The 27,135-nt window shown below is 41.0% G+C and overlaps 1 protein-coding gene across 1 annotated transcript in view; it reads right to left on the bottom strand.

Annotated features, from left to right (window-relative positions):
• Positions 1–2,829: 2,829 nt before the first annotated feature.
• The window catches only part of MSH3 (mutS homolog 3), a 143,865-nt gene continuing 119,559 nt past the window's right edge, over positions 2,830–27,135 (bottom strand). Inside the window, exons 21-24 of the mRNA XM_037032459.1 lie at positions 16,463–16,649; positions 13,566–13,695; positions 7,471–7,636; positions 2,830–3,176 (exon numbers count right to left, since the gene is read on the bottom strand). Of these exons, the coding sequence (XP_036888354.1) occupies positions 3,065–3,176; positions 7,471–7,636; positions 13,566–13,695; positions 16,463–16,649 (595 nt within the window). The 3' untranslated portion in view covers positions 2,830–3,064. The remainder of the gene's footprint in view (positions 3,177–7,470; positions 7,637–13,565; positions 13,696–16,462; positions 16,650–27,135) is intronic.

Below are 27,135 nucleotides of genomic sequence, written 5' to 3'. Positions count from 1 at the left end.
TGTTCCAAAGAGGAATTGACCATAATTACAAAGTGAGAAACCATAGGTGGTATTAATTCAAGTTCATTTCTCTCTCCACCTATACCCCTGGTGTGGAGCATTAAATAGCACTTTTATAACTGCATAGCACAGCAGTAATGAATATTGATCTCGGAACTTGGTAAAGGTCAACATTCATTTGTAGCCCACTCTGGAGTCAATCGAACCGTCCCTCTGGAGTTCACGCAGCCGGCATTGTTTCACCGGCCACATGACCACCAACAACCGTGACCAAAGGCTCACACTCAGACAAGTTGTCAGAAGAATCTTTTCTTTTTTTATTGTTTTAAGATATGGTACACTTCTGTATGGACTTTTAATCCTTAGTGAAATGGCATCTTGATTATGAAAAAATGAGTCTTGTCATTGAGTTTCTAATCTTAATGGGTCTGGTTTTTCTTTTCTCTCTCGACGAGTATCGGTTGGGGGTGGCTGGCATGCCACGCTTTGTTGCAAGCGGTAGATAATGCAGAGGGCAGATCAAACGGCTGCCAACCCAGTGACAAACGCTGGCGTTGGTAATCACAGAGACTAGTGGGTCACAGACCCGACTGCACATTAGAATTGCGCGGGGAGGCTTTAAAAAACCACCCTGTGCCTCACCACGTGAAACCTGCACACATCGATGTTCACGGCCGGATTATTCAAAACAGCCAAAAATCCAACCACCCAAATGTGCATACACTGATGAATGGATAAAAAATGTGGCATATACATAAAATGAAATCATTTTCAGTAATAAAAAAAGATGAAGTGCTGTCACATGCTGCAACATGACAAATCTTGGAAAGAATATGCTAAATGAAAGAAGCCAGATACACAGACCACGTATTGTATGACTGCATTCCCAGGAAATGTCCAGTACAGACAAAGCTGTACAGACAGAAAGCAGATCAGTGGCTGTCCAGATCTGGAGATTCGGGGGAGGAATGGAGAGTGACTGTTAATGTTTTAAAATTGACTATAATCATCCAAGAACACAAATCAAGACCACAGTGAGGTATCACCTCACACCTGTTAGGATAGCTACTATCGAAAACACAAGTGATAACAACATGGCAAAGGTGTGGAGGGTTCTCAGAAAATTAAAAACGGAACTACCATGCAATCCAGCAAGCTCACTCTGGGTGTATCTCCAAAGGAATAAGACTGGTATCTTGAAAATGCTGTACTTAACTTCAGAACTGTAGCCCTAAATCTGGTGTCTTTCCTGCAGTCTCCTCAGCAGCACCTGTGCCTTCGCCATGACTGGGACTCTGCCAAACCTTCCCTTCCGCAACTCGCGAGCCGGCTGGAAACGAGCCTCACTCAGGATCACAGTCACGGAGCTGGTCTCCTCCTGAACTTGGAGCGGGCCCGACCTCCTGAAAACTGGCTGCCTGGCTAATACCTGCTTCACGTTGGAGGGTCTAACTTACAAGGTTCTACACTGTCACTTGCCAGACACCATGTACTGCCACTGCCTGAAGACCATGTTCCTGGCACCCTGACCTGCGTGCATGTCCATGCCGGCCTGGGCAAGCCAGATGTGTCCCAGAATGTCTACTGGGACGTTAGCAGTGACTGCTGCTCCCTGTGGCTCCCACAGGGAGTGCCATTCCTGGTTTCACCTCCTTTTCCTGCTGGCCTGCCAGGAAGGTTACCTTTGAAATCTTGTTAGAAAGAATATAAAACATTTACAGTCATATAGAGTATTGAAACATTGTTTAACGAGTATTGATTGTCCTTTTTCAAAATTTAAAAAGCCAACTCCAACTAATTCTATTCTCAAACGTCTTGGAGGATTTTACTGTAAGTTCCTATTTCTGGAGGGATGGAAGAATCACTAACTACATCACACTCAAACTTCAAAACGGGGGAAAACCACAGGCTCAAGTGTGAGTGACTTGAAAGTGTAACAACCAACGACTCTCCATCCACCCAGGGAGCCTGTAGTGACTCCCATGTGGAGGGGTGGGGGTCCCTGTTAGGGCCACTACGGGAAAGAATCTAAAGAAGAAATGAGAGATCTGCCCATCAAGCGTGTGGGAGACATTGAACTGAGCAGCGATGATAAATCTGCTGAGAAAAACCGTGGGAAACAGGGTGGAGAACTGTTGTGCCAGATCACACACTTGGAAACAAAAAGTACATGGAGAGGAGAAGCCAGATTGGTAAATGCTATAAAAATCTCAGGGACACAGCTAGCAGGTGCCACGCTACCCCTGCAGGGTGGGAGCACTGGCATCAATCCACAAAGCGGCAAGTTCAATACCAGAGACCACACATTAGCACACTGGTTAGTAGGAAGGTCCGAAACTGATGGGTAAGCTCAGTTCCGCATATTTTGAAGGAGCAGAAATCCTGGTTCCATAATTAAACCTTAAAAGTAACGACTGCCAGAATGCTGGAAACCCCAAAACAACAACAAAAAAATATACAATCTCTAACAAGTATTCATTAAATGTTTATTACTTGAATGACAAATAATTTCATCCAATAATCTTTAAATTACTTAAAACTGAAAATACTCAACTTTTCAAATTTCATCTGATTTTATTCCTTCTGTGTTCCAGTTTCTAAAAGCTTGATAACTCCAGTCCTTATCAAAAATTCTTATGCTTGGAGTGGACAGAGTGGTGGCATTATAAAATTATTTTAGTTCAAGTGAAAAGGGAAATTCTCGTCAGACATTCCACCCAGTGGCAAATTATCTAAACTGAAACAAATATAAATTAGAATTTTATATCACTCTCTAAAAACTCAAAAACTATTTCTCCCACTTTAGGCTTTCTTGAGGTTTTGGTTTTATGTGGAGCTTACCATCCCTGAAGTTTTCTAATTACACAGCACAAGTCTTCACAGTCTAAAGCGTTCATAGTTTAAGTCAGGAAGAGACAGACCCTCCACACAGAAGCTCAGTCTCTAATAGGAAAACCCGGGACCGTGTTGTATGCTCACACAAAGATGGCTGTTACTGGAAAGCAGCTTCCTACACTTGGTGTTTTTCATTCTCTCATTTTTGTTCCAAACGTATTCTTCATTTTCATCGGGAAGAGAAGTCTGTCATTTCTTCCATTTCAAACTCGCCTGTCCATTTCTGCAGGTCTTTTGCATCATTTATTGTCCATAATTTTGTAAAACACTTTAGCCTTTGCCTGGAGAGAAAATGAAATACTATTTATTTTATATACAAAATTGTTGGGGAATACATCTCACTGAAAGCTATGAAAAGTCTGTGACATCAGAACCCCCAGCAGGGCCGCATGGGTAGCACGCTGGGCCGGCGTCGGCGGCTGGGGAAGGGTCTCCAGGGCTGCCGCTATAAGGGACCAAGGTCATCAACCAGCACGTTTGCCTCCGGGAGGGGAAAGCCCAGCTTCCTCCCTTTTCTGACCCAGCCGGGGGCTGTGTATGCTCACAGGATAAAAAGTAAAATTGATTTAATAAAATAAAACCAGCTAATGAAAGAGTGAAATGCCAATGTAACACAGACCTGCTTTTTTCCGCAAAAAGCGACTCAGTTATGTGCTCAGGGTCTGAAGCCAAAGTATCTGAGGTCCCATTACTGCTCCACCTCTACCTGCCTGTGTAGCCCTGCTTTCTTGGTCAGCTTCCTGCCCTGCCTGGCTTGGCCTCATCTTCCCCAGCTCTACCATGGGGACTATGACAGTACTTACACCTCACAAGGTTGTTACCTGGATTAAGTGAGTTCATGTACACAGAGCAATAGGAACAATAACTGGGTTGGTAAGTACTGCCCAGACTAGTTTCTATGCACAGTAAGCATCTGGTAAATATCAGCTGTTATAACAAACCCACACCAGTGATTCTTTGATCTAGCCAATGGTATTGATGAGGTAAAGGACTTTTGAATACAGGGTCCCAACAAATTGTCCGATTCCACCCTGATGCAACCTCTTCTTACAATTCTCTGTCTTTTGAAGACAACTTTTCTATATTTCAGAATGTCATACAGTAGTTGGAAGGGTTAAAATATTTATAAATTATCTGTGAATTTTATTGCTCTTGCTTTTTAGGTTATATGGTAGCAACACCTTGCAATACACCTTTTGCAATGAAATTTATTCTGGTTTCTTTAGGGACAAAGAAAAATCACAGAAAGCCAACAAAAGAGAAGCTAAAATTGTCTTTGGACTTGGCAAAGAACTAGGGCTAAGTTTTTCTTTAAACTCTCAGAGATGATTACTTTTCTCTCTGGATGCATTTTGTATTAACCTACTTTGTAACAAATGATTAGAAATAGAATGTCACTAAGTACGTCATTTGCTTTAACTTGGCACTGCAGAAATAACCCAGAAGACACTGTCAACAGAGAAAGCTATAGGCCATGTGCACCCAAGCACTTTGGAGCTGGCCGGCCACCATTTCCCACGGCACAGGTGAGTGCAAGGCTGGAGGACCACGAGGGGAAGGAAGAAGAGAAGCTGGATGCACACTGTACTTCAGAATACAGGTTGGCAATTGTTTCTTTAATACCGAGTATCAATATTTAAATTTCGTCATGATTTCCATAACAAAAATAAATGATTGTAATATGGTGTCCAGGCCAGATTTTCTATTTGGCCTACCACCTGTCTACTTATGGTCACTGTTACTGACCAAATAGTAATGTCTTGTCCCCACCCCCGGGAAAATCACAATCTCCCTCCCACTAGAGCAGGAGTCAGGCAGAAGATGAGAGGCTTATACTGTTCAATAATGCAGTCTTATATTTAGGCAACAGAAGGCTATAATTTATTATTTATTAATGCGATATTTTCCTAGGAATATCTTCTTTCCAAAGTACATCTCAGGTTTATATTAAGATTAGTTTATATACAGACTACACACAGGCTGGATATCAAGGGTAAAGGGTGGAATGTATTCACCTAAGTATTCTAGGGGACAGACAGAAGTCAAGTTTAGAATGAAATATTTGTCAAAAACAAATCCACTGGGACTGGACTTCTGGTCAAGATGGAGGCATACGTAAACCTTGCCTCCTCATAAAACTGCAGCAAAAATTACAAATAGACTAAAGAACAAGTAACACCCAGAATCATCGGAAAATCGAGCTGTGTGGAAGTCCGACAACCAAGGAATTAAAGAAGCCACGCTCATCCGGTCGGGCAGGAGGGGCAGAGATGCAGAGAGGAGCAGAGAGGCACAGAAATGTAAAACAGGCAGTCCGACCCCCACAGGTGGGGGATAAATATTCAGAGGGGTACCTCAGGAGCAAGAGATTCCAGCCCCAGACCAGACCACCCAGCCCAGGGTTCCAGTACCAGAAAGATAAGCCCCCATAACCTCTGGCTCCAAAAATGAGTGGGAGTTGGGGCAGGAGAAGAAACTGCAGTGCTCCCAGGAGTCACCTCTTAAAGGGCCCACCCATAACAGACTTAGGACCCACACAGACCCACCCCCTCTGGGATTCAGCACCAGGGAAACCGTTGGAAGGGTGCTAGTGGCATATGGGGAGAAATCAAAGTGACTGGCAACAGGGTGAGCACCAGAAGACAGCTTCCTCCCAGGCAAAGACAGGCAAGGCAGCAGCACTCTCCCCTCTCTGGGCCCTCACCCACACAGAGCCACAGAGTGGTGACATGGGTTGCTCTGCACTGGCAACCCACATTGGCCTTACCTAAGGCCCCACCCCATACAACTTACAGGTGCACTTTCTACAACAGGCCACACTACTTAGACATGCAGGCAGCAGCTCCACCTTGCACACAGAAACAAACACAGCGAGGCTGCCAAACTGAGTAGAACAAAGAAATATGGCCCAAACAAAAGAACAGAATAAAATTTCAGAAACACAACTAAACAAGATAGAAATAAACAATCTATCTGATACAGAGTTCAAAACACTGGTTATAAGGATACTCAAGTAACTCATTGGCTACGCCAACAGCGTAAGAAAGACCCAGAGAGAAATGAAGGTTACATTTAGTGAAACAAATAAAAATCGACAGGGAACCAACAGTGGAGGGGATATGAAGCTGTGAATCAAATCAACAATTTGGAACATAAAGAAAGAAAATTCAATCAACAGCAAAAATAAAAAAGAATTAAAAAAATGAGGACAGGCTAAAAAAATGAGGGTCTCTAGAGCATCTTCAAACAGACCAAAATCTAAATTATCAGGGTGTTAGAAGGAGAAGAGCAAGAACAAGAAGTCAAAAACACTTTTGAAAAAATAATGAAAGAAAACTTCCCTAATTTGGCGAAGGAAATAGACATACAGAGTCCCAAGAAGCACAGAGTCCCACACAAGATGGACCCAAAGAGGATCACACCAATGTACTTCATAATTAAAGTGCCAAAGGTTAAAGATAAAGAGAGAATCTTAAAAGTGGCAAAAGCAGAGAGTTACCTACAAAGGAGTTTCCATAAGACTGTCGGCTGATTTCTCATATGAAACTTTGCAGGCTAGAGGGGACTGGCAAGAAGTATTCAAAGTGGTGAAAAGCAAGGACCTACAACCTACTTTACTCTTTCCAGCAAAGCTATAATTTAGAATGGAAGAGCAGATAAAGTGCTTCCCAGACAAGGTAGAGTTAAAGGAGTCCATCACTACCAAGCCATTCTTACATAAAATGTTAAAGGGAATTATATAAGAAAAATACTAAAACTATGAACATTAAAATGGCAATAAATTCACAACTATCAACAACTGAATCTGAAAAACAAACTAAGCAACAAGCAGAACAGGAACAGAATCATAGAAATGGAGATAATTTGGAGGGTTACAAGCTAAGAGGGGAAAGACGGAGAATAGGGGAAGTGCAGGAATTAAGAAGAATAATAGGTAGGTACAAAATAGACAGGGGATGTTAAGAACAGTATAGGAAATGGAATAGCCAGAGAACTTACATGCATGACCCACAGACATGAACTAAGGAGGGGAGGGAATGCTAGAGAGAATGGGGATCCTGGGTGGAGGAGGGCAAGGGGGAAAACTGGGACAACTGTAACAGCATAATCAATAAAACACTTATTTAAAAAATCCACAAAGTTACATGTAGACACTGACTACAACCACCTCATTAATTAATACTATTATTTTCATTCATGTCCTGACAGAACCATTACATATTCTCAATGCAATAAAGGAAAAAAAAGAGGTACCTCAAAGGTTTTATATATTTAGGTTTCTTTTAGTAAATTTTGTACAAATGAATATTTTAAGCAACTAATGTGTTGGCACACATTAAGGAGTTAACTTAATTCTTTGGAAAAAGGACAGAAAAACCAATTAAGCAACTTAATAGATAGCGATCTGACTAGGGAAGCAAACTGAATTCACATAAACTCTGGGAGAGCGGTTTTCATTTCCCTGTAATTAAATGCTTCAGAGTATTTGAAGAGGTGCTTAAAGGACAATCCTCTTCCTCGGACAACTCGGAAGGTTTCATTATAAACAAGAAAATGCAATACCACCATTCTGACCTTTTCATATTTACTAATCCTTCCAGCTCTTTTGACTTGCTAGCTGCTTTCTTTAAAATTTCTCCAGGAACATCAGCTAGTTTAGCCACATTTAGTCCGTAACTCCTTGCTGCAACTCCTCTGGTTATTTGATAAAGAAAAGTGACAAACTCAGGGGCTTCTTCACCTATAAAAAATTAAAAACAAAAAAAGGAGATGAAGAAAACCATGCCTGAAAGTTGAAAGATTAGAGGATTACGACATACAAGTTTTTATAATAAAATTTACAATCCAAAAAAAAGAGAAATCCATTGCTCCTTATCACCTGTTAGCTCCTTTGATCCACTTTACATATCCAGAAAAAGGAAAATACGGTTTGAAAATGCTTTTGCATTGAGGACCTTATGGCTTACTTAGCATAGTTTTTAAAAATGATGCGTTGCAAGCTAAGAGACACTCAAGTTTTATGCTGCTCACTGAAAAAATTGAAGTGAACATCCACATCAAAAGAGTGATCTGATACTTGCTGCACTATAATTTCCCTTTAAAAACAGATTTTTAAACAGCATTACTCCAGTCAGAGAATGTATTCACACAATCTTGTATGTATGCACGCTGTAAAGTAACATATATAAAAGCTGTTTCTTAAAGTGCTAGAAACAAAACAACAACAAAAACAGATAAAAAATATTACATGTTTCAGTTTAAGTAAGATGGAGAAATTCTGGTTTGTTAAATATCCTAGTAACCAAGAGGGATACATACAGAAGTGGATGCCATTCAGTACCACTGAGATCCCACTTAGGACTGACAGGTTTATTGCCCCACCCGCAGAAAGGTTGTTAGCCTGCCTGCCCCCTGAGCTACATGCCCTCGTTAGGAATTGCCTAAGCTGAAGAGCCCTGCCTCGCCCGAAGGCACAGTCGACTGTCTGGAGCAGGGTGCACCCAGAGGCTGGCTGCCGGGCAGTGGGGAGGCCGCCTCTGAGATGGCCACCAAAGATCCCTGCCTCTTGTGTTTACGTCCCGTCAGTTCCTCTCCCTGAGTGCAGGCTGGACCTAGTGACTTGCTTTCTGTGATAGAATATGGCAAAAATGGTGGGATGTCACTTCTGAGATTAGATTACAAGACAGTGTGGCCCCTGTCTTGGGCACTCTCGCTTGCTGCTTGCTCCGAGGGAAGCCAGGTGACATGAGGACTGCTCTAAGGAGAGGCACATATGGAAAGAAACTGGTGGCTCCTGGCAACAGTCAGCGAGGGCCTGGAGGCCTGCCAACGGCCCCACGAGTGGGCTGGGAAGTGGATTTCACTAGTCAGGCCTCTGCCCCCAACATCTTGCCTGTAGCCTTGGGAGAGAAGGTGGGTGCTGGAAGTGGGAGACAGGTGTCAGCTCAGCCGTCCACGGATTCCTGACCCACAGAAATTAGGAGATAATAGTGTTTGCTATTTTAAGCTATTCTGTTTGGGGGTAATTTGTTATGTTACAATAGGTAACTAATAAAGGGTGTAAGGCCTGACTCCCTCACCCCAAGCTGAGGTAATTCTGAAGAACCAGCCCAGACTCAGAGCTTTCCATGGGGCTGGCTCAGGCCTTACGGATGCATCACTGCCCAGTCCTGCCCAGTCCTGTCCTTGGCGCTGACCATGCCACACTCCCCAGTGCCCTGCGGCACGCAAACCTCAGGTTCGGCTTCCTGGGGAACCCAGTCTACCTCACGTGTACACACACAAGAATTAAATACTTTTAATGGATGAGGATATGATGAAACACAGCAATACAAACACAATGCTGCATGCGGTTTAATCTCTGATCACGCTAAAGCACCTTGGGGTTATGCAGTTTTATTATAAAGTTCAATTTAACTGCAGTGCATTGCAAAAATGTCCAAGATGAACAAGATTTACAATGATTTCCAATACCCTAGTATACTTCCTGTAAGTTTATCAAGAGATTCTTCTCATTTTTTCACTTGATAAATGTGTATGCATTGTTCTTTTACCAGCTATCAACTAAAACATCAAGAGTGAACACAACAGAAAAACAGAATAATGGAATTTTCCTTAGCCTCCTCTAAGAATTCGGCAACAGGCACGTAATGCCTTTTGAAGGGCAGGCGCAGGAGGCGGGAGGTGAAAGAATGGGAACAGTCTCAGGAATACACAGACTGGGGCTTACATTACAAAGCACTAAGAATACCTTGTGCCTCCAAATAAAACTTAAGGAACACAAAGAACAGGTGAAGAAGTGGGTGGGAACTGACAAGGAAAAGATGGAGAAACTGGTGCCTGCTAACCAGTGTAACGTTTTGTTACGTGCAATGCTTACAAAACAAAAAGCAAAGTGAACAGCAGCAGGCAATCAAAACAGCAAACTCTTCTCATCTTTAAGACAAATATTTCCTTTATCACTTCAATGGAGTTAGTCCTAACTGATCTCCCTCATGCTGGCCTTCCTTAAAAAAAAAGATTCATTCATCTGTCTGTCTGTCTATAATCCATCCATCCACCCATTCATCTCTTTTTAAAATTTTTTTAAATTCATTTATCTTTAGAGGGGAAGGGAAGGAGAAAGGGAGGGAAATATCAGTGTATGGTTGCCTCTTGTGCATCCCCTACTGGGAACTGGCCTACAACCCAGGTATGTGCCCTGACTGGGAATCAAACCGTGCTCCTTTGGTTCCCAGGCCCGCACTCAATCCACTGAGCTACACCAGCCAGGGCCATTCATCCATCTCTTGAAAGCCTAGTAAATAACACAAACCCCCTTTACTTAAGCATCTTTCTTTTGTATTTTACTTATATATAAAATATATAGTATATATAGCTATAAAATGCTTTTTGCATTTAATATAACTATCAAATAGAGCTAAACTATGTAAAACAATATATTGTTCTAAATAATTTATTAATATACCTTAGTATTAATTATGGTAGTTTTCACACCATCAAAGTAAATAAAGTGACCACTCTTCCACGACCCCTTGGGGGAGCCCTTTTTATAATCATCCTCCACCTGGACTGTCCCTTGCCCCTGCCCTCCACCTCTCTCGGATGGCGGGACGGTGTGGTGGACAGGGAGGAGGGAGAGGGTATGTGCAGGAGAAATGTGGAGGCAGGGAGAACAAGGTGGAGAACTCATTTCTTTTACGGCCTCGTAATAAAAATTCTTGGTTAAGAACTTTACTTATAAGCTATGACCATTTCCTAAATGGGTATTATTGAAAAGCTTATCTGATACTGCTTAGAGGAAGTAAAAGCAGTAATGCACATTTCTTCTTGTTAGAGGGAAACAGCAAAATCTGTTTCAAAGCCAAACTTCCACAGGCAGTTACTACAGAGATGTGTCCTGATCAAACAGACTCTGAAATCACTTTTAAGGATCAGTTCCTTAAATTCTGAGGTTAGGTAACCTGTCCAGCATTTTATAGACTGGAATAGTCAGAAACACAGGTTTCTTGCAGGTCCACTGCTTTATCTACCATATCATGGGAAATAGGTAAGTGCATTATCTTGGAGACCAGCCAAAGGGGTATTTGGAGCATTTTACTGGGCTATGCAATGGCCTCTAATTGAGACAGAAGAGGAGTTAGGTTAGAGGTAAGAGATGAAACACAGACACAGCCAGGAATGATATAGGAAATGAGTAGACAATGGAGTAGTGCTTCAAATTATTTGAGTGAAAATGATTTTCAACCTAAAGTTCTAACCCTTGCTAAATTACAAATCAAGTATGAAGGCATAATGGAGACATGGCATCCAGGCAAAATCTCAAAAACTTTATCTCCTCTAGCTGATACTACTAGTAACTCTTCCACCCAGAAAGAAAACCTGGGTTTGCAAAGGAGTTAACTCCCTGGCCATTCCACCCAGGAAACAGTGTTCGCACATCCAGCTCCAAGAGGTGATCCTGAGCACAGTGTAGGCAGATCAAAGCCACCCCTGCCATTCTCGCTTCCAAGAACTGGTTTAGGAACGAGCATGTGATTCAATTCTGAAAATGAGATGGGACAATGAGGAGACGCTAGTGAGCCTGTGAGAAAAGTTCTCCTTGCTCCTAAGACAGAGTCACAGGAAACACCAATCCCTTCTCTTCCTTTGGACATTGTCCAATCTGGATGTAACGCAGAATGGGCTCCAGCCTCCTTGCCACTGGCATGATGATGAAGCCAGCGGGGCAGGAAGTCAGAGCCGGGAGAACAGCAAAGAAGAGAGCTGTAGCGGGAGGTCAGACACACCCTTGCTGTCTGAGCCAGAGTGACTTCAAGTGCTGGTTACTGGCAATCAAATGCACAGTGGAGAGGGTAAAAGAATTCCTAGGACGGTGGTAACGGCGGGTCTCAGGACAACAGCTGGGAGGCCTGGGGAGTAATCAGGTCAGGTGAGGAGCATAAAGGGACTTCAGGAGAAATGACCCCCCCAGTGGGGAAAAGCAGAACCAATAGATTCAATCATGTGGAAAAGTGTCTAGAGGTGTTTTATAAAGCTACTGGAGGATAGAGGGAGATTCAGCCACAGATGAAAATAAAACAATGAAATGAAAAAATAAAAGCAAGGCAATTACTACCTTCAAGAAAACAGAAAGAGTTGTACAAGAAAAAAAAAAATGTACTGGTTCATGAGTGAGCAATACTTACTGGCAATGATAGTGAAAACAATGAATATGAATAAAACGCAAGAAAAGTGAAACAACTATACCGAGTGACAGAGGAAGGGAAAGCTGAAGACCTCCATCTGACGTAATGAGAAGTCAATCAGCGCTAAGCCAACTTGATGAACCAGGAGAGAAGAAACTAGAAGAAACGGAGGAAAGAGGTGAAAGCAGTTGCTTTCAGACTGCGATGGGGAGAAGTCCTGGAGTGAAGGGGTGGAAGCAGGGGACTGCTCACTGGTAGCTTAAGCCTTTAAGCATCATTTAATGTTTAAAATTATGTTCATGAATACAATTTCAAATCAGTGAAAAAGAAAAAATGCCACAACACGAGATGTAAGGCTCTGGGTTAGGAGTCAGTTTGCATCCAAGGGCCAGTGTGCTTACCACCGGCCCTTCCCTGTTGGTGAACTCTGTTTTCTTTGGTCCCACTAGGTTTCAGCTTATAAACTCCTCCTGTCATTTTGGATGCAGATTAGTAGATATGCAACTGCTTCCATGAGATAATTTATGATGTGTCTTTCAAGACTGCATGGTAGTGAAAGGCAAGAATTGCCTAACATTACTTTATCTTAGGTCCAAGGCTTTGTTTTATTTGGGTTAGTTGCCTGATTTCTTTTTCAGGCCCATCCTTACAGCTCTTCCAAAATAAAATTCGAACTCTGGAGTGTCTTAGATAATGGATTTTCCACAACTGCACATCAACTGTGTAAACTATCACTGGACAAAAGGCTGGTGGCTTTAAAAAATTACTACCACAGGAAAAAAATTATGCTAAGATCTACTACATTACATACAGCACTTGGTTTGTTTCTATTGGCTAATAGTGCTCTTTCTCATGAAATGTCTCATTTCCGTGACACTGAACAGCAAGAGGAAAGGCTAGGGAAAATGCTACAGATCGCACGTCCCGTTCTAGCAGAGCAGAAGAAGGCCTGCCAGCAGCGGACATGGATGCTAGGCTCAGTTCAGCCCCCATCCAAGGGGCCGACATGGGCAAGCTATATACTTCAGGTGTCTGACATTCAGTTTCCTTGTCAAATTAACATGAAACATGTCCAGTATAGAACATGGTGCTTGGTAAGCAATTAACATTGAATAATGTTGGGGGGAAAATAACGGGCATTTTAGAAAATGATTAATTATACTCTGCACTTGACTGTTAGGGCATCTTTCCTGAGATCAATAAATATAAGAGGAAAACCTAAACGTCCTTCCCAACCCCACCCTCTTCTTGTAAAAAGTGAGATAAGGAATACTAGGGAAAGACTCAGAGATGGCAAGGAAAAACGTGAATTCTATTTGATCCAAAGCCGAGGGAAAATTAATTTGGACAAATGTCATTTACAATCAACATTCACAGCTTTTATTATAACAAGCAATAAATTCATGTTCCTATGAACTTTAAGTTATCAAACTCCAATACCAACAACACTCTAGTTGTACCTATTACAGGAATGCTCCATACCTGGGTCTTGCTTGCTTTCATCCTCACTGACCAAGAATCCCATGTGGTAATTCCCCACCTGCTGTGGGTAATTTTTCTCTAATTCACACACTGGCGGGTAATGGGTGACGAAGAGGGTTAACGATTTCACCTAAAGTAGTAAGACGTAGAATAAGTGTTATTTTAAAATTCTATCTGATTAAAACTTTCCCCCAATTTTCTATTTTGAAGAATTTTAAATCTTCATTAAAGTTGCAAGGAAAGTAAAATGAACACACACATGCTCTTTATCTAGACAACCATCAAAGTTTTGCCATGCTTCCCTTTCCTTCCGCCCTCCCCAATCTCCTCTCTCTCTCCCTCTCCTTCTCTCAATCCCCTGAACCATGTGAACACTGTGACACTGCATCCCTACCTTCTAAGAACAAAAAAATTTTCCTACACATTCAGAATAAAATTATTACACTCAAGAAATTTAACATCAATATATTGCTATTATATCCAACATACAGCCTATCAGTTTCCCTAAACTGTTCCATCGGTGTTCTTTATAAATGTTCCTTTTTTAATCAAGGATCGAGCAGTGCACTTAGTCGTGTCTCTCTGATCTCCTTTAATCTAGAAGAGTTCCCCAAGCTTTTCTTTATCTCTTATGACACGAACATTTTTAAAGTATCCGAGACCTGTTCCGCATCATGTCCCTCAACTTAGATTTGACTGATGGTTTCCTCCCGATCAAATTCAGACTACACCTTATTGCCACGAACATCACATATCTACACAGGTGACGTACCCTTTTTGGTACATCACACTGGTGGTACACATCAGTTTGACCCGTTACTGGGGGTGCTAAATGGGAATTTAGTTTAAGCAAAGACCAAATCCCTCCATTGCCCTGACACCTTTCTCCTTTGAAATTAATAAATATCTTCTGGGGGGAAACTGTACTTTGAGTCTCCAACAATCTTTCATTCAATGATTTTACCACCTAATGATTATCAGTGCCTGAGTCAGTTATTATTATGGTGGTTAGTAAATTATTAGTTGGCATTCTATACTGTTTTCCCTTCTCCCCACCTAACCTCCACCATTTTAATTTTATTTTTTTTGGTATCAATATGGATTCAATGGATCCTTTAATAAGCATCATTTTAAAGTGCACATTATGTATCATAGACATCCCTAACTTGGGGAAAGTCAACAACAAATCATGGTCTAAAAGTTAGTAGAAGAGGATCATTAAATTGAAGAACTCCAGTTTTGGTTCACCTGCCATTCACTTTATGAAAAGTCAGAACGTGGGCCTTCTCTCTCACAACAACTACAAATAAAGCTACTGAGGCAGGGTTTCCTTGACAAGCTGCTCCTCAAGTCTTCCCCAAAGGGTCTCTCCGAGGTGCCCTCCCCTGACCTGACAGGCATTTCCAGCCAGAAGACCTGAGGGTCCACACTACAGTGCTGCTCCCCGCGAGGCCATGGTGAACTCGCAGTAGTGACACATGGCCTCCCCCATTACTCCTTTCTAATCTCTCCCCCCTTCTTAGCAACCAAAACACACTATGAAAATAAGTATTTTCACATATAAAAAGGTTGGCGACTCTTGTCCCAGAAGAATGTTTTTCAATGACTTCCCTCTAAGATCAATTTTATCTAAAAATAATACTTTCTTTATTAATATTTAAAATATCCAAAAACTGCTAGAGAAGCACGGAAAATTGAAGTAACAAATTCAGCTCTTTCATAATTTATTCTTGAAGGTTCTTAAATTAATCTTTGAAATATTACCAAACTGGAGGGATAAAGATTTTGGGGTCCATGTTAAAGGGACTTGTTTAAGAAAAAGAAGATCAAAAACTATGAACAATAAAGGGCAATAAATATATAACTACCAACAATTATCTCTAAGAAACAATCTAAGAAACAAACTAAGCACACAAAAGAAACAGAGACAGATTCGTGGATATGGAGTATTTTCATGGTTGCCAGACAGGAGGGGGTTGTGAGGGAATGGGTACAGAGGTGAGGGGACTAAGTACAAATAGGTAGTCAGAGAACAGTCTTGGGGATATAAAGCACAGTGCAGGAAATGGAATAGACAAAGAACTTCCATGCATCACCCATGGGCATGAACAAATACGTGGGGGATGCCTAAGGAAATGGGGGGTGCTGGGTGGAGGGGGCAAAGGGGGAAAACTGGGACAACTATAACAGCATAATCAATAAAATATAATTACAAAAGAAAATGAGGGAAAGACACAGACAAAAGAGTAAGAAAGTGGAGAACAAGAGGGAAAAAGAAAAACCAAAGAGGAAGCAGGTGTAAGGGCAGGTGACGGACAGAGAAAGTGAGAGACCCAAATGAATGAAGACAGAGAGAATAAACGAAAGAGTTTAATAGAGAAGACAGGGACTGAAAGTTCAACACTATCAAAATTTCACACTGAGATGCTAAGAAATACACTTTGCAAACAGATATGCAGTGTGTGGGGGGCGCTGTTACTAAAACACAGAAAGACACAAAGAGATGAGATCATAAGATCTTATATCAAGATCTTTTAGGATATTGTCGCAAAAAGTATATGCATGTCACAGGGTAAAAATGGCACTATCTTCTGTTTCTTCTTTCTTCAAGGATTGGTTTGCAGGTGGATGGTCTCTGCTCTTGCCATAGAGCTGGCTGTGAATCACAAGATACAGTTCTGGGTGAAAAGACCACCAGGGAGGCACATCAGAGAATTATAAACATTATTTAGGGCCAATATCTCTGAGCTCAATGTATACCATCCAAGTAATCAATTGCAGTAGTAGGATCAGTTGTAATAATTAAAAATACTTTTGAATATTTAGAAACTGAAGTCAGGAATACAGTTTGCATAGTATGTACCATTCATGTACAAAAAAATATGCAAGATACTTACATCTCTAATAAAGTGTTCAAGGGTAGCATAAGCAATGGCAATTCCATCGTGGGTGCTCGTCCCTCTTCCCAACTCATCCATGATAACCAAGGACTGTGGTGTTGCTTTTCTTATTATTTCTGCTGTGTCGGTCAGTTCCTCCATAAACGTACTCTGTCCTTTATATATATTATCTGCAGCACCCATCCTACAAATAAGATGAAGGCAGATTTTCCTCTAAACTTTATTATTAGGAAACTAGGCATTATTTTCTGAATAATAAATATAAAGAACTTAGGGTTCTATACATCTTGAGTCAATAAGCGCTGAAATTACATAAAACTAAAAAAAACATATAGAGAACCGATCTGCCTGGCATTGGCAAATGTAGCCCAGCCCTATTGGAAAGCCCATAGGCGTGTGGCAGTACACAGGACGCCAAACCCACAGATTGGCTCTCCCAGGGGAGACCAGGCCCCCATCATACCTTGGCTGCTTTGAGACTTGCTCTTGCTAAAACTCCCTCACCCTGAGTTGAGGCAACAAATGCTTACTGCATATCTTTAAAGTAACTTTCTGAAGTCTGTGCTAATTCTCCCAAGGACTGAAGTGTAACCAGACCAATTACTCTTATTGTTCCCTTGCATTTGCAACATTTTTCCTTGTTAATCTGTAGGAAGTAATCAGTAACATCATCTGCTTTGCTATCTGTAAAAAATAATTACCGAAAGCAAACCTGAGCATAATGAAAGAGAACCGTCTTTGATATATGCTATTAGAAAGCCAATAAAAGCCTGTCGAGGCAAGGGTTGAGGCACTCTCCCCTTCAGAGAGTGGCCGTGCTATCCCTTTTCTTCCACAGGACTCGGTAGTCCGTGTGAATTTGTTTTGTCTCATTAACAATGCCGTGGACACTGCTGGCCAGAGTCCACATCAAAAACATGTATTGGATATAAAGAGTGCCTACCATCAAATTTCACCTTTTAGAAACATTCTGGATAGAAGAATCTGAGTACTGGATAGAACTCCTGAAAAGAAGAGACACTTCTCACTCTGCCTTTTTTTGACCATTCATTTCAAACCCAAGTTTTGGTACAGGGGAAACCAGTGCTTCTCTACATCATTGTGTTTAAAATCCACAAGTAGTAGAATATTGAACAAGTAAAGGCGTTTTCCAATGTTTCCTTAACTGATATTACGAATTAAAGTGCCATTTTGAAATAATATAAACTCTTTTACTAAAACTAGAACTATAGAGGTTTGGTAACTCCAGGTGCCTAAAGTTGACAGGATTCTAAGGCTGACTTTGTGTTATGCAGTTATTGGAGAGGTCAACCAAGGGGTCCAAAAGATGCCGGGGTTTCTTTCCTATAAGACGTCCCAGAGCCTTTAACATCGCATTTCTCTAACATTTAACCATCAACCCCTTCAACTTCTCCTGGAGCAGCACCTTGTGATGCTAGAACACATTTGATCTATAGAGCACATTTGGAAAAACATCTATTTGGTGCAAAAAGAACCTGAAAAAAGAAGAATAATTAGGTAACACTCACCCAAAGTCATGTAGTGAATAGAAGAACCTAGAACTCAGATTTTCAACATGCTAGCCACCTTTATGGATTCTGGTAGCTATTTTCTCAGCTAAGAACCTTTATCAATGAAGTGTTGCTATAATAGTTCACATGTGACCTACAGAAGCATAATGTGCCTTTTATTTCTGGGGAGAAAGAGGCTTCACCATCCTGTGGCTGGAGCCCTGAACAGCGCAGGGGTGAGGAAGTGCAAGGACCCCAGAGATGATGGAGCCTGAGGAGAACCGGTCTGGTAATCAGCGTCATTTACAGCCTGTAATTAACTACAGCATCTGTGATGGAGGTGATTCGGTTTAACCAACAGTGCTGTCAACTTCATCCATTGTAAAATCAGTAACTGCACAACATAATTTATGAAATGTTGCTAGCGTAGAAGCCTTCTGGCTACATTTTCAAAGTTCAAATACTGTTATTTACACCTGAATTTTCAATGTTTACTAGTATTTCCCCTACCACAAAGTGAGAGGAGTAAACTTTCCCATCTCTGCAACCAGTCTGAATTCTTCAGAATCATATTTGACCCTTGCTTAATACTGACTGGTTTTATTCTTGACAGGCTGTGAGTTGGCAAAAAGAACAAATCCCTGGCTGATCATAAAATAGCTCTGGCAGGCAAATATTTGCGGGATTGTCTATGATTCTCAAGAATTAGAATAACAAGCACACACTGGGTAAGGTTTCAATGCAATAGTTTAAGTACTAAGCTATTACTAGAAATCCTACAGTAACAGAGTAGTCTCATTGGCCATTTCAGGAATTGGAGAATGCTCTTGAGAAAGATATTCAAAGGTGAGATTTCAAATCAGGGAGAAAGGATGAATGATGAATCAATAAAAAAGATGTTAGCTAACTGATTATTTCAGGAAAAAAAAGGATGTGGCCCTACTCAAATCACATTCCAAAATAAATTTACGTTGAGCTAAAAGTTTCATGTAAAAACAGAAACCATAAACATACCAAGCAGTATAGATGAAATTTCATCTCTAGACAGGGGAGGGGGGGGGTGTCTTGTGCACACAGTGCCAAAACATGTGACAACAACTCCCCATGACCCCATGGCACCACGTGCTGTTCCAGGGTTTCTCTCCCTGAGGAGGCCAGGCCAGATTTCAGAGGGTCTTATTAAGCAATGGTCCCAATTCTACAGTTAGGCCAGTGGTTGTTGAATATCTTTTTAGCTACTAAATTCTTTGTTCAAATGAAATTTTGCAAAGAGGTTCATTCTGCAGATGAGATCAAAGAAAAGCTGATTTAGTTTTAAAAAAACAGCACGATTAGGCCCTTTCCCCCATCCCAAGGGGTTCCTCTGGGACTTGTAAAACCCTGTAGAACAGTTTGCATTCGGAGCTAACACATTTTCTATTACAATTCTATTTTCCATAGCACCTTATGATAAAGGAGAAATGCTGCCCAGGAGATGCTGAAGAAATACTGGCTCATTATCCAGTCACCAAGGCCACTCGGGAGGCACATGTATATAACTGGTAGAAGTGATAAAAATATTTTCAGTGAACTTCTCTTAAGAAACATTTAGCATGTTTATGTTTCCAATAAATTTCAGTAATGTGATAACTTAATAATGACTCTGATGGACACAGAATTTTATCACTGAACACATTTTCCTTTTCTTTTCTAAATTATATTTGATTAATTATGCTATTGCAGTTGTCCCAATTTTTCTCCTCTAGCCCCCTTTAGCCAAAACCCCCACTCCTCCAGGCAATCCCCACATCGTGTTCATGTCCACAGGTCACGCCTATAAGTTCTCTCACTACTCCATTTCCTATACTCTACATCCCCATGGCTACTCTGTTACTACCTATTTGTACTTCTTAATCCTCTCGCCTCTTCACCCATTCCCCCCAAACCCCCTTCCATGTGGCAACCATCAAAGTGCTCTCCATATCCATGAATCTATCTGTTCTTCTTGTTTGGTTAGTTTGCTTTTTAGATTCAATTGCTGACAGGAATGTATATATTGCCATTTTTACTGTTCATAGTTTTGATCTTCCTTTCTTAATAAGTCCCTTTAACATTTCATATAATACTGGTTGGTGACGATAAGCTCCTTTAGCTTTTTCTTCTCTGGGAAGCTCTTTATCTGCCCTTCCATTCTAAATGATGTATTTACTAGGTAGGCAATCTTGACTGTGGGTCCCTTATTTTCATGACTTGGAATACTTCTTGCCAGTCCTTTCTAGCCTGCAAAGTTTCTTTTGAGAAATCAGCTGACAGTCTTATGTGGACTCCTTTGTAGATAATTATCTGCCTTTCTCTTGCTGCTTTTAAGATTCTCTCTTTATCTTTAACCTTTGGTGTTTTAATTATAAAGTGTCTTGGAGTGGGCCTCTTTGCATCCATCTTGTTTGGGACCCTTTGTGCTTCCTGGACATGTGTATCTATTTCCTCCACCAAATTAGGCAAGTTTTCCTTCATTATTTTTCAAATAGATTTCCAATTTCTTGCTCTTTCTCTTCTCCTTCTAGCAACCTTATGATGCAAATGTTTGAATGCTTGAAGTTGTCCCAGAGGCTGCTTATACTAACCTCATTTGGGATGTTGGGGGACACTGTGCCACTGGACCCTACAGGACACCTACTACATTAAGCCATGATACCAAGACAGGAAGTCATAGCAACTCTACCTAATACACAGAAAGAAACACAGGGAGGCTGCCAGAATGAGGAGACAAAGAAACATGGCCTAAGTGAAAGAACAAATCAAAACTCCAGAAAAAGAACTAAATAAAATGGAGATAAGCAATCTGTCAGATGCAGAGTTCAAAACACTGGTTATATGGATGCTCAAGTAACTTAGTGAGGACCTCAACAGCATAAAAAAGATCCACTCAGAAACAAAGGAGACTTTTGGCCATGATGGAGGCATAGGTGGAAATACTGTACCTCCTTGCACAACCAAGTTTATAAACAACAAATATTTAAAAACAAGGACGTGACTTCTGGCCAAGATGGAGACATAGGTGGAAACACTTGCTTCTTCGCACAACCAAATTTAAAGACAACAAAGTTTTAGTAACAAGAGACTTCCGCCAAGATGGAGGCATAGGTGGAAACACTGTGCCTTCTCCCACAACCAAGTTTGGATACAACAAAAGTTCTGGAGAACTAACACACACCCAGAGACCAGAAAATGGAATTATACGGAAGTCCGACAGCTACGAACCGTTCAATGAGGACGGTAAGAGGTGGAGCCAGCAGCGGAGCTGGGTCGGGCAGGACAGACCTAGGAGCGCAGGCAGCCCAGAACTAGTCGGGGTGCGGAACAGACTGACCAAGGTCGCACATTCGCACGCAGTGAGACGGACCACGCAGGCCCCAGGGGGTGAACCCAGTGGTGGAGGGCTGACAGCAGTGGCATACTCGCGTGCCGTGGAGCGAGGCGCGTGGGCCTGGTGACGGTGGTGGCTGCGGTGCTGGTGGGGGCCGTGGCAGCAGGCGGCAGAGGGAAGCCATTGTCCCTCTTTGACCCCACCCTCACATACAACGTCACAACCCAGCGACTGAGTTGCCCTGCTCTGGTGAAAACCTAGGGCTCCGATCCTGCTACTTAACAGGCACGAACAGCCCAAAAGATGGTGCAAGAGGAACTCAAAGTCCCAGAGCCAATAACCCTAAGCGACTGGGAAATTGCCAGCCTCTCAGAAGCCCAATTTAAGACACTATTTATCAGGATGCTCACAGAATTGGTAGACTACAGTCACAAATTAGAGAAACATATGAAGGCTAAACTAATTGAAATGAAGGGAAATGCACAGGAAACCAATAGCGATGGAAAGGAAACTGGGACTCAAATCAATGGAATGGACCAGAAGGAAGAACGAAACATCCGACCAGAAAGGAATGAAGAAATGAGAATTCAAAAAAATGAGGAGAGGCTTAGGAACCTCCAGGACATCTTTAAACGTTCCAACATCCGGATTATAGGGGTACCAGAAGGGGGAAAGAAACAGCCACGAGTGGAACACTTATTTGAACAAATAATAAAGGAGAACTTCCCCAGTCTGGCAAAGGAAATAGACTTCCAGGAAATCCAGGAAGCTCAGAGAGTCCCAAAGAAGTTGGACCCAAGAAGGAACACACCAAGGCACATCATCATTACATTAGCCAAGACTAAAATGAAGGAGAGAATCCTAGAAGCAGCAAGAGATAAGGGGACAGTCACCTACAAAGGAGTACCCATCAGACTGTCAGCGGATTTCTCAAAAGAGACCTTCCAGGCAAGAAGGGGCTGGAAAGAAGTATTCCAAGTCATGAAATCCAAAGACCTACAGCCAAGATTGCTTTATCCAGCAAAACTTTCATTTAGAATGGAAGGACAGATAAAGTGCTTCTCAGATAAGGTCAAGTTCAAGGAGTTCATCATCACCAAGCCCTTATTATATGAAATGCTAAAGGGACTTATATAAGAAAGAGATGATGAAAAATATTAACAGTGAAAGGACAGCAAACACACAGTTATTAACAACCACACCTAAAACAAAAGCAAACCAAGAGGACAGCTAGATCAGGAGTGGAACCATAGAAATGAAGAACACATGGAGGGTTAGAAACAGGGGGGTGAGAGGAGGAGAAAGGGGGAGAAGGCACAGAAAATAGCATAGATGGTAGGTAGAAAATAGATAGGGGGGAGGGTGAGAATAGTGGGGGAAATATAGAACCTAAAGAAATTGAGACACGTGGTTATAAACTAAGGGGGGGAGAATAGTGGGGGAGGGAGTGTGCGGGTGGAGGGGAACGAAGGGGGGGAATAGAACAACTGTAATGGTATAATCAATAAAATATATTTAAAAAACAAAAAAAATAAAAAAACAAAGTTTTAGTAACAAAAACACAACCAAAACACAGAAAATTGAACTATACCGAAGTCCAAAAACTATGAACCATTCAGCCAGACTGGTAAGAGGGGCGGAGCCAGTGACTGGTGGAGCAGGGTTGTGCGAATAACTCGGCCAGACGACCCAGGCGCAAGGGCGGCAGTTGGCAGATCCCAGGCATGGGGTTGTGACGGGCAGACCCAGTGGGGGCGCAAAGTGGCAGGCTAACCGCAGTCACACATTCGCACACAGATAAACCAGGCAGAGGAATGAGCAGTGAGACAGACCACGCAGGCCCCAGTGGCAAGAAGCAGCAGAGGGGACCTCCATTTCCCCTCTCTAACCCCACCCCCACATACAGCGTCACAACCCAGCAACTGAGTTGCCCCACCCTGGTGAACACCTAAGGCTCTGCCCCTCATACATAACAGGCGCGAACAGACCAAAACATTATGGCTCAAGAAGAACTCAAAGCCCCAGAGCCAGTAACTCTAAGTGACCAAGAAATACCCAACCTTTCAGATGCACAGTTCAAAACACTGGTGATCAGGATGCTCACAGAACTGGTTGATTTTAGTCACCAATTAGAGGAACAAATGAAGACTAAACTAATTGAAATGAAGGGAAATGCACAGGAAACCAATAGTGATGGAAAGGAAACTGGGACTCAAAACAATCGAGTGGACCAGAAGGAAGAAAAAAAACAACCAAACACAAAACAATAAAGAAACAAGAATTCAAAAAAAAAAAGAGGAAAGGCTTAGGAACCTCCAGGACATCTTTAAACTTTCCAACATCCAAATTATAGGAGTACCAGAAGGGGAAGAGGAACAGCAACAAGTGGAAAACTTATTTGAACAAATAATAAAGGAGAACTTCCCCAGTCTGGCATAGGGAATAGGCTTCCAGGAAATTCAGGAAGCTCAGAGAGTCCCAAAGAAGGTGGACCCAAGAAAGAACACACCAAGGCACATCATAATTACATTAGCCAAGATTAAAATGAAGGAGAGAATTCTAGAAGCAGCAAGAAATAAGGGGACAGCCGCCTACAAAGAAATTCCCATCAGACTTGTCAACTCATTTTTTAGAAGAGACCTTACAGGCAAGAAGGGCCTGCAAAGAAGTATTCCAACTCATGAAATGCAAGGACCTATATCCAAGATTGCTCTATCCAGCAGAGCTTTCATTTAGAATGGAAGGGCAGATAAAGTGCTTCTCAGATAAGGTCAAGTTCAAGGAGTTCATCATCACCAAGCCCTCATTATATGAAATGTTAAAGGCACTTATCTAACTAAAAGAAGATAAAATATATGAACAGTGAAAGGACAGCAAACTCACAGTTATTAACAACCACATCTAAAACAAAAGCAAACTAAGCGGACAGCTAGATCAGGAGCAGAACCATAGAAATGGAGATCACATGGAGGGTCAGCAACAGGGGAGTGCGAGGAGGAGAGGAGGGGAAAGGTACAGAGAATAAGTAGCATAGATGGCAGGCAGAAAATAGACAGGGGGAGGGCAAGAATAGTATGAGAAATGTAAAAGCTAAAGAACTTAAGACACACACACAGACAGGAATTAAAGGGGAGGGATATGGGTGGGAGGGGTGTGCAGGGTGGAGGGGAATGAAGGGGGAAATGGGACAATGGTAATGGCATAATCAATATAACATATTTTTAAAAATTAAAAAATAAATAATAAATAAATTAGATTTGATTAAGAAACAAAGGATACACTAATTAAAATAAAGACTAATTTACAGGGAAACAACAGTAGAGTGAATAAACCCAAGAATCAATCAGTGATTTGAAACATAAGGAAGCAAAAACAACCAATCAGAAGAAGAAAAAAGAATCCTTTTCATCTCTGTTACTAGGACACAACTATATAACATTTTGTAATACCAAATAGCAACCTTGACTTTATCTTATGTTTCTATCCTTATTTTTCCTTGACCCAACATCTCTGAATACCACATTACTCTTTCAGTACCTTGCTCTACTGTATACACTCCAGTAAACTGCCTAAAATAAGTTTTTGGAGCAAGGTGGGATATAAATTAATTAACATTCATTAAAGTTTGTAATTTTTCATTAACTCAACAAATGTTTATGACACATAATATTGAACACTGAGTCTGAAATTTTTCAAATGTTAAAATATGTTATAGGTTTAATGAATTCCAGAACATGTCATTATTAGCATTGTCTTGCATTTATATTCAAATATAATGAAAACTGCATTCTTTAGGTTTCATCTAGAGTTAGTTTGCTCTCGATACACAGGTCAGTTATGTGATTAAGAAAAAAATCACTGATATTTTTAGGAGTGGCGGCTGACTAATCTTTCTAATCCCCCTATTCCCTCCTTGCCTATAACCTTATATAGGTCAACAAAGCTTAATAAAGCGTTAATGGAGGAAATAAATTATTTTTTTGAATTAGTTTTCTAAATTGAATATTATTTTCACAAAAAATTGAGTAAGAGTTTGTTTTTATGAGATCTTGGTATTTTGAGATAACATTCTAGATATTGCTAAATAATAGCAAATGGTATGGGCCTCTGTCCCTCCAAATCACAATCTCTGGAGCTTCTGCAAGAAAAATGCTAACACGAAGGAGAAATACTGCAATTAACAGACAGGGGTTTCATGTAGAATAATAAGTAATTGGAACTTAAATATCAAAATGGTCTAACAGAGGCAATGATGATCAGTACTGCATCAGTTTTGACATACTTTGTTTTTAAAATAATTCTGGGTCTTTAATACAAATAAGTAACATTTCCCATTTTTAGGTGCCTAATTCAGTGGTATTAAGCATATTCACAACATTGTACAGCCATCACCACTATCCATTAGCAGAACTTTTTCATCACCCCAAGCAGAAACTCTGTGCCCATTAAAAAAGTAACTCCCCACTCTCCCTTCCCCCAGCCTCTGGCAACCTCAATTCGACTTCCCGTCTCTATGAGTTTGTGCATTCTAGGTTCCTCATAGAATGGAATCATACCCTACGTGTCTTCTAAGTGCTTTGTTTAGAAGGGTTTTTATGTTAGCTTATTTTGTCTTCTTTTTGAAATTGAAGATCTTCTATTCATTCCACTTTGCTAAAAAACTGCAGAATTCTATCCAATATAGGTATCTACATTTCTTGGGATATTTTTTGTATATTAAGTAAATTTTACAAAAGAAAAATAATCTCCTGATTAACAATGTACTCTAACTTTTGAGAATGGTGTAAGTATGGAAGAAAAACAATAAATTTTAAAGTCCAAGAAGAGAAAAAGCTGCAAAGGAATACCAATTTTTAAAAGATGTGTAGATACCGCATAGTATTTAAAAGGTATAAAAGTGTGAAGTGGTGGATCTGTATTGTATGTAATGAAACAACCACTAACCCAGAAATGGAATGAAATCACAAATGATTTATCACTATATGTGTACATTTTTTTAAAAGCCTGGGAGGACTTAATTTTTTTCCTTTTGAGCTTTTCAGCAGTTTTAAATTTTGCACAATGAACAAGCATTACAGTGTATTTAGAAAAACAAGTCTCTTTTTAAAAAAATCACAAGCGATACATTTAAGAATACTTTATAATCTACTGTGTCCTTACACTAAGACAAAGTAGTTACCAGGTTAAATAATTAGCTTTCCTTCAGCAATATCAAAAATGCTTAATTAGCAACAATGAAATTTTTATAGTAGAAAAAGCTTTTGCTTCTCTAGTGTAACTGTTCCTAGTAACAGCTGCAATCAGATCCCACTAACAGTATGTAAAGTCAACTTACCAATGCTGTAACACGGAACAACAAATACAGCCAAGCAAAAACCACTGCAGGAATCTTTCAATTTTAATTGAAACATTACTGAGACTCAAGAGAGCAATCCAGGCAAATGCCAAACTTGTATTGGTTCACAAGAAACAATGTTCACTGAAACCATCTACAAAGCACGTGCAGACCATTTAGGAGGGACACAGGTGTTTTCCTATCAGAGGAAACCCACACTGCACTGATGGGGAAGATCGTTCTCTAATGCATCACTAGTCCGCCCTATGGGAAAGCCCCAGGAATTTTAAAAGAAAATAACCAACAGAGCAAATGCTCTCCACCAACTCTATCTGTGAAAATCACAAATAATCAAGGCCATCAAAGGAAGGTAAGATTAGTGAGGGTAATTAATAAGATCAATAGAGGGAACATGACCCAACCTAAGGATACAATCTTATAACTGAACTCACATCATGAGCTCAAGGAAATCACAATC

The sequence above is a fragment of the Sturnira hondurensis genome, unplaced genomic scaffold (genome assembly GCF_014824575.4).
Source record: "Sturnira hondurensis isolate 20B ecotype Veracruz unplaced genomic scaffold, ASM1482457v3 Scaffold0021354, whole genome shotgun sequence".
In the NCBI taxonomy this organism is placed as follows: Eukaryota; Metazoa; Chordata; class Mammalia; order Chiroptera; family Phyllostomidae; genus Sturnira; species Sturnira hondurensis.
Note: the sequence above shows the minus strand (reverse complement) of the source record. Positions and strands in the feature narration are given on the sequence as shown.